The sequence below is a fragment of the Lithobates pipiens genome, unplaced genomic scaffold, assembly GCF_037356315.1.
Source record: "Lithobates pipiens isolate NorthernLeopardFrog02 unplaced genomic scaffold, aLitPip1_a1.2 Scaffold_19, whole genome shotgun sequence".
Taxonomy (NCBI): Eukaryota; Metazoa; Chordata; class Amphibia; order Anura; family Ranidae; genus Lithobates; species Lithobates pipiens.
In genome coordinates, this window is record NW_027507764.1 from 40,223,406 (window position 1) to 40,231,681 (window position 8,276).

The 8,276-nt window shown below is 46.6% G+C and overlaps 1 protein-coding gene across 1 annotated transcript in view; it reads right to left on the minus strand.

Annotated features, from left to right (window-relative positions):
- LOC143995913 (mitochondrial import inner membrane translocase subunit TIM14-like) overlaps window positions 1–8,047 on the minus strand; it is a 35,307-nt gene extending 27,260 nt beyond the window's left edge. The window contains exons 1-2 of the mRNA XM_077490671.1: window positions 7,976–8,047; window positions 5,042–5,115 (exon numbers count right to left, since the gene is read on the minus strand). Of these exons, the coding sequence (XP_077346797.1) occupies window positions 5,042–5,115; window positions 7,976–8,018 (117 nt within the window). The 5' untranslated portion in view covers window positions 8,019–8,047. The remainder of the gene's footprint in view (window positions 1–5,041; window positions 5,116–7,975) is intronic.
- Window positions 8,048–8,276: the final 229 nt, after the last annotated feature.

Here is an 8,276-nt window from a genome sequence, read left to right on the forward strand (position 1 = left end):
CTCTACAGTTTTGGGTGGACTCTAAAGAGGAACTCCACCCATACCATCAAAAATAAAAATATTAAAAATTGTCCTTGTACAAAAGGTAAAAACAAAAACTTACTAGTGAATGGAGTGCAGCGTTTTTCTTTGTAGGAAAAGTTCCGCTACTCTCTGGCGGCGCCATCTTGAATTCATTTCTGGTGCATGTGCTGGCACACTACAGGGATCTTTGCCAGGTATGCGGGACCTGGCAGTGCCCCATGGCATGTTGATGCATGTGCAGACAACACCGTGATCCCGTGCTAGTAAACTGACAGACATCCTGCAACGTTTCTGCACACGAGCGAGAGCCCACGATCTGCCTCCTGGGACGAGTAGAAATCCCAGGAGGTAATGAACAGGTCAGCGCGCATGTACAGAAATGCTGCAACGTATCCGAAAAAAACCCAGTGTGGTTCCTGTACATGTGCAGGGTCTGGGCACCTCATCCTCACCTTAACAAGAATGATAGACCTGAACTTTTGAGGGTGGGGGGGGGTGGGGGGGTCACTCAAAAGCTTATTGTGGTCCATCTGTTGTCAGCATTCCCCTGAAGCCACCGCTGGCTGACACAGAGAAATCTGGTCATGCAACTGGACCAGAGCGACCTTAAAAATATGTAATTATACAGATCTTTCTTACACGGGTTAGTTAGTATAGGTCAGGGATATGCAATTAGCGGACCTCTGGCTGTTGCAGAACTACAAGTCCCATGAGGCAAAGCAAGACTCTGACAGCCACAAGCATGACACCCAGAGGCAGAGGCATGATGGGACTTGTAGTTTTGCAACAGCTGGAGGTCCGCTAATTGCATATCCCTGGTATAGGTGTTAGGAATGGGGAGGGAGCAGTTTTTATAATTAGTTGGGTATATCTCGGAATACTACTTTAATTCTAGTGACAGACTCCAACATATAGGTCATTTTTTATTTTGCTCATTGCTCCACTTTCAGTAGCGAACCAAGAATGAAAAGTGTGTGTGGTCCTGGAGCTTCTAAGGGCCTTCAAAAAACAGATCTGCAAGGGCAGCTTTTATATTTCTCTTCTCTTCTGTCTAGGTTCCTTTTAAAGTGGCCCAATATCCTAAAAATGTCTTTACGGTTAATGCTCCCCAAAAGGAAAGGCGATTAAATACCGATTCTGTAATCACAGGAATCCAGCCACATGGTAGGATTAGTGATCAGGCAGAGCTGTGAATAGTTGGCTCTGTATGAACATCAATCGCTTGACGCCATTCAGCCAGAGCTGTCGCACTTACACAACTGGCCACTAGAGGGAGCCCACATTCCAAGATTATTGTTACGTATCAATCAATAGTTACAGCAGTAACATCAATTAAGCAAAAATGAGTTTCAGCTTTATATATATATATATATATATATATATAATATACCGTAATAATAATAAAAGATGAATAAAAAAATAAAAAAGTTTCATAGTTTTTTTTTTTTTCCATATATTCTAGATCAGTGATTCTCAACCAGGGTTCCTCCAGAGGTTGCTAGAGGTTCCTTCAGCATTGGGCCATTTCTGCTTCTCGGATAAGTTCCCACCGACACCATTGATCTTTTTAGCTACCTGTAAGGAGGTAATTCTTCCCAATGAAGATTCTTCCCACTGACCATCACATTAATGTATCACGAGTTATAGATTTCTAATTTTTAGCAGGGGTTTCCCGAGACTGGAGAACTATTTCAAGGGTTCCTCTGTGTTGAAAAGGTTGAGAAAGGCTGATCTAGATTGTAAGCTCTATCGAGCAGGGCCCTCCGATTCCTCTTGTATTAAAATGTATTGTAACTGTACTGTCGGCCCTCATGTTGTAAAGTGCTGCGCAAACTGTTGGTGCTGTATAAATCCTGTATAATACATATACACACACACACACACACACACACACTAAAACCTTGGATTGCAAGCATAATTCATTCCGGAAGCATGCTTGTAATCCAAAGCACTTGTAAATCAAAGCGAATTTCCCCCATAAGAAATAATGGAAACTCAGATGATTCGTTCCACAACCATTTATTCATAAATCCTTCAGTTTATAGTCCATATAAAAGGATTATAGCAATGTGAACAGGTTGTGTAACCATAAAATGTCCATCCACAAATGGAAGACTTTACAAAGGGATTAGAAGAAAAATCCATCAGGAGCTCCAGAGTATAAAAGAGAAGAGAGGGCGCCTCTAAGTGTAGCAATTTGGTTACATGTAATGAAGTTACCACATTTAGCAACTCACATGGTTGACGATTAAAAGAGGCACATCTAAGTATACAGGCATCCGGGGTAAAGCTGTCCATATAGACTGTCTTCCGCCGACTCTCACCGCTGTCCGTCTGCAATCGGGACCGGGAAGACTAACCTGCAGTACAGAGATCTGAACCGCTCGTGAAGCGCAGCATGGAAGGGATGACATTGATGGCAGTGCGGAGGACGGTCTATGTGAGCAGCTTTACCCCGGATGCCTGCATACTTAGATGTGCCTCTTTTAATCATCAACCATGTGACTTGCTAAATGTTGGACCTTCATTACATGTAACCAAATTGCTACACTTAGAGGCGCCTCTCTTCTCTTTTATACTCAGTTGTGACACAACGCTACTTGTATATCAAGTCAAAATGTATTTAAAAAGGAGAAGTCTAACCTGAGCTCGTTTGGCTGGGCTTCTCCTAAGGATCACAGGAGTGCAATCCATGTTTCACTCCTGTGACCCGTTTTCAGCCTACAGGTGGCTGAAGTCCGCTCTCTCTGCTGATGTTACTGGAATAAGTCAAGGCACCGCGTCATCACGCCAATAAAGTCTGGATCCGCCAGGTGCCAGGACTGATACCCGCGTCTCAGGCTCTTAGCGAGCCGCAGAGAGCCTGAGCTGGCCGCTGACAGGGGGTGGGGGGGGGGGGGAGTTTGGGCGGAGAGCCTCTGACTGACAGGCTGCAGCTCTCTGCTTAGGGAGCTGTGGGGGACGAGCCATCGGCGGTGCACGATTGCACGGTTATCAGTTTTGAGGCGCCGGGGGACTTTGGACCCATGGTAGGCAAGTATAATGGGTGAAAAATAAATAAAAAATTTGCTCGCCTTGCAAAACGCTCTCAAACCAAGGAATATTATTATTATTATTATTATTATTATTATATACACACACACGTCCTACCTTATTTTTATACACGGAGATGGTACTGGTACACATCCCCTTCCAACCTCCCCATGAAATAATTGGCCATAGGAGAACATGGCTAGTGAAGCTCTGCTTCCTTAGTCACCTTTCTTCCCCCATTCAGCAGGTAAGAAAATAAAGTAACACCAATACACAGATTTCACGCCTGCATGTGTGTTCACAATGTTAGACTGACTGTAAAACAATAAAGCTTTGCTTGGTTCACAATGATGTCCCTTTAAGTGGAAGTGCTGTTGTGCAGGAAGCAAAAAAAGATTTGACCCCCCCCCCACCATTTTTTAAAATCTATTTTAAAGCTAAACCCCAGGATAAGTAAATATTAACGAAATCCATTGATCATGTGTATTCTTCCTAAATCTTGGTGTGCATTGCAGTAATCCAGCGTGAGACTTCACCCTCCTGTAATAAAGACTGATCACTGCTGCTCTCTCTCCTTGTGCAGGGGGACTAGTCTTGTCTCCGCCCCCTTCCTCTAATTTTCTACAGGCAGCCTGTAGTGGGAGGAGCCTGAAGGGTCCCTCCTACCGATCACTGCTGCTCTTTCCCCTTGTACCGGGTGGCTGGTCTTGTCTCCGCCCCTCCTGTCCTTTTCTGCAGACAGCCTGTAGTAGGTGGAGCTTGCTGGGCCCCTCCCACAGCTTTGCTCTCTCTCTCTCTCCTTGTGCTGGGTGACTGGTCTTGTCTCCGCCCCTCCTGTCGTTTTCTGCAGGCAGCCTGTAGTGGGTGGAGCCTGCTGGGCCCCTCCCACAGCTCTGCTCAGGTTGTGTACAGCACATGATGTCACTGCTACGTTTACAAGATGATATCTGGGTTTGTAAAAAAAAAAAAAAAAAAGTTAGTGAACACAGAGCGGATTTATATCCTCTCTGGCTACTGAAGAATGTATTTAAATTAAAGTTTTTATGTCTGGATTTCAGGTTTAACATATCTGAGTGCATGTTCCTCAACAGCTCGTCTGGGAGTGGAGACCAGCAATCCAGCGTTGGAAGTGTGCTCCGCCCCTCTTTGTGACATCATCACGTGGTTGCAGTCTTCTGGAGCCTGAGAGAATCCCGCCACTGGACAGCCAATGGGTACTGCCCACATCACCCAGGCAGTGACATAGATACCCAAAGAATGGAATCACCCCTTCAGCAGTCCAGTAGAAGAAGAGAAGATGCAGGACCTGGAGCATGACAGCAAATTTAGGGGGAGCATTTGGGGCTTTTGCATGCGTTTTATTTATTATTTTTATTATAGAAACTGATGTAGCAATTAGCTAATGGGGTGAGGGGTATTACTAAGGGAGTCAAACTGGCAACCCTCCAGCTGTTGCGGAACTACAAGTCCCATCATACCTCCGGCTGTGGGAGTCATGCTTGTAACTGTCAGCCTCGCAATGCCTTATGGGACTTGTAGTTCCGCAACAGCGGGAGGAGGGCCGCCAGTTTGACCCCTGTGATGTAGATGGATCACAACATGAATGTAGATGAATAGATGTTGTATTAAAGCTTCCAGGGCTGCTGCAGCACTTTCTCTAAGCCTGTGCCAGACAGTACACTGTGGGTGGGGGGAATCAATGGGGCTGGCTGTAGCTCCCCCATAGGAATGACAAGGAAGGGCACGGATCAACAACTGTCTTTTAGTTTTGGTTATACTTGTTCTTAAAAGAGAAAAAAAAAATAATAAATGATATATATTCCATTATTTTGAAGACTTGAAACCATTAACAAATAAGATAAAATATTCATTTAATAATGGGTCGAACATAAATATTTTTTATATATATATATATATTTACATACATACACACACACTAAAAATAGCCCAAAAAACAGTTATAGCCTCCCTTTAAGAAACTCACCGCCTTTGGCAGGGTCTGTATAACTTGCTTCACTTGAGGCTCCAGGTGTTTGAAAGCTTGTAAAACGTAACGGCCTAAAAAAAGAAAAAAAAAAAAAAAAACTCATACGAAAAAGTACAATCTGCCAATGTCTGAATACTGGACACTATCCCGTTTCTGTGTTTTAGGATGAAATATTATGATGGAGAATAATCATACAGGCCTGATAAAAACTGCAATAATGGACGTGTTCCCTTCATTTGAATGGGCAGGATGCTGTGCAGAAAACAGGCGCCTGCAGCATTTTTAGCAGCAAATGTCAACCCGATGTCCAGCAACACAAGTGCATAGAGGAGGTTTTCGGGAGACATTCAGAATATTATGCAATTGAAATGCAATTCAGCGACAGTCCCTACAACCCCTTTTAACCACTTCCTGCCGAGCCTATTGTCAAATGACGGCTGGGCGGGACATTCGGCGTTTCAGGTCGAGGTCATATGAGATCCCACCAGAATGGGCCGCAATCTGTCACAGCTGTGTTCACCAGACACCGCCGATGACTGATCAGTGTACCGGCCTCCTGACAGCATCATGTGATTCCTGCGACCAATCACAGCAGAGCACATGACATTTGTACACAGTGGATGGCTTTGATTCATGCCATTCATTGTGTACAGCTTATGTTGCTACCTGTGATTGGTCATAGTGATCACCTGGTACAGACAGGGCCAATTACAGCCCATCTGCACCATGTGATTAGCTGTGGCCAATCATTGGTAATCACAACATAACACATGGAATGAATCCGTTTCATTCAGTAAAAAGGATTGCTTATACCATATATATATATCTCCACTGCTGAGGCCCAAGGGCCGCATGCCATATACCAAAGGGCCACAGGTTAGGCACCAGGGAGATAGACAGTCGCCACCAGAACCAACATCCTCATCGAAAGATCTACCCGCTACTCTTGTTCTTGGGACAACTAATCACATCAGAGTCCTCAGCCCCCCCCCCCCCATCTTTCACATCAGAGTCCCCAGTCATCACCCCCCCTCCTCCTTTCACATCAGAGTCCTCACAGTTCCCCCCATCTTTCACAGAGTCCCCAGTCGTTGTCGCCCCCCCCCCCTCCTCCTTTCACATCAGAATCCTCCGTTCCCCTCCACCCCGCTCCCCTTCACGTTCCTCAGCCTACTGTGGTGCTCTTGGTAGGCTGTTTAATGCAGCCGATGGGGCTGGGTAGGTGTGCATGGGCCCTCGGGATGCGTCCGCACAGCTGTGATCTTCATTTGAATAGGCAGGATGCTGCACAGAAAACAGGCGCCTGCAGCATTTTTAGCAGCAAATGTCTACCCGATGTCCAGCAGCACAAGTGCATAGAGGAGGTTTTGGGGAACCATTCAGAATATTATGCAATTGAAATGCAATTCAGCGACAGTCCCTACCACCCCTTTTTAACCACTTCCTGCCGAGCCTATTGTTAAATGGCGGCTGGGCGGGACATTCGGCGTTTCAGGTCGAGGTCATATGAGATCCCACCAGAATGGGCCGCAATCTGTCACAGCTGTGTTCACCAGACACCGCCGATGACTGATCAGGGTAACGGCCTCCTGACAGTATCATGTGATTCCTGTGACCAATCACAGCAGAGCACATGACATTTGTACACAGTGGATGGCTTTGATTCATGCCATTCATTGTGTACAGCTTATGTTGCTACCTGTGATTGGTCATAGTGATCACATGGTACAGACAGGGCCAATCACAGCCCATCTGCACCATGTGATTAGCTGTGGCCAATCATTGGTAATAACAACATAACACATGGAATGAATCCGTTTCATTCAGTAAAAAGGATTGCTTATACCATATATATTTCTCCACTGCTGAGGCCCAAGGGCCACATGCCATATACCAAAGGGCCACAGGTTAGGCACCAGGGGGATAGACAGTCGCCACCAGACCCAACATCCTCATCTAAAGATCTACCCGCTACTCTTGTTCTTGGGACAACTAATCACATCAGAGTCCTCAGCCCCCCCCCATCTTTCACATCAGAGTCCTTAATCCCCCTCCTTCACATTAGAGTCCCCAGTCATCACCCCCCCTCCTCCTTTCACATCAGAGTCCTCACAGTTCCCCCCCCCCCATCTTTCACAGAGTCCCCAGTCGTTATCGACGTCCCCCCCTCCTCCTTTCACATCAGAATCCTCCGTTCCCCTCCACCCCGCTCCCCTTCACGTTCCTCAGCCCCCCCCCCCCCTTCACATCAGAGTATTCAGTCACACCCCCCAAAAAACTGATTTCTCAGTCACTTCCCATTTCACATCACAGTCCGAAGCCCCCCTTTATTTCACATCAGACCCCCCCCTCCTTTCACATTACAGTCCCCAGTCACCCCCCCCTCCTTTCACATTACAGTCCCCAGTCACCCCCCCCCCTTCACATTACAGTTCCCAGCCCCTCCCCCTCCTTTCAAATTACAGTGCCCAGTCTCGTCTCCCCTCCGTTTACATCACAGTCCTTAGTCCCCCCATTACACACACACCCCCCCCCCCCCACACTTTATAGAGTCCTCAGTACCTTTCACGGTACAGTCCTGCCTCCCAACCATCCTTACACCATGGCAGTGGGAAGGAGGTGGAGCAGGTCTGCAGCTGGAATGCTGGAGCTGCTCCGGTTCAGCGTCATGCGTTTACTATGGTGCTGGTGGCCGGCCCATCAACCACATGGAAATGCAAGATGTGCGAGGAAAAAAAACCCCCAAAAAATGGACGCAGAACAGCACCCAGTTGAGAAATGCTGGCCCAGTATGTACTGTACACTACAGAGGACATTTTACAGGAACGGCCAGACAGCGGACGTTTTCTTTTTTGGGGGGGGGGGTGATGGGGGTGGAAAACAGAGGGAGGTCCAACAAAAACACACAGCGACCTTCAATCCAACACTTACCAGTAAATCCCGCAATGGCGAGAGTCAGTCCGGCCGCTATCATCGTACTCGCCTGGAAAGAAAAAGAAAACAAAAAAACGAACAATCAGCAAACTGACACTGCAAGAAAATGTCCTGAAATTTATGATATATCTGAAGACAAAAAACTTTTTTGATCAATCAGTTGAAGACCGGTGTCCTATCATACAGAGTCCCCCATCGGATAGTGTCCGCTGTGTACTGCGCATGCACAGCACACACACAATCCGAAAATAGCCGAAGATGAACGGCGCCTGCGCCGTGAGTCCAGGTTCTATCCCCA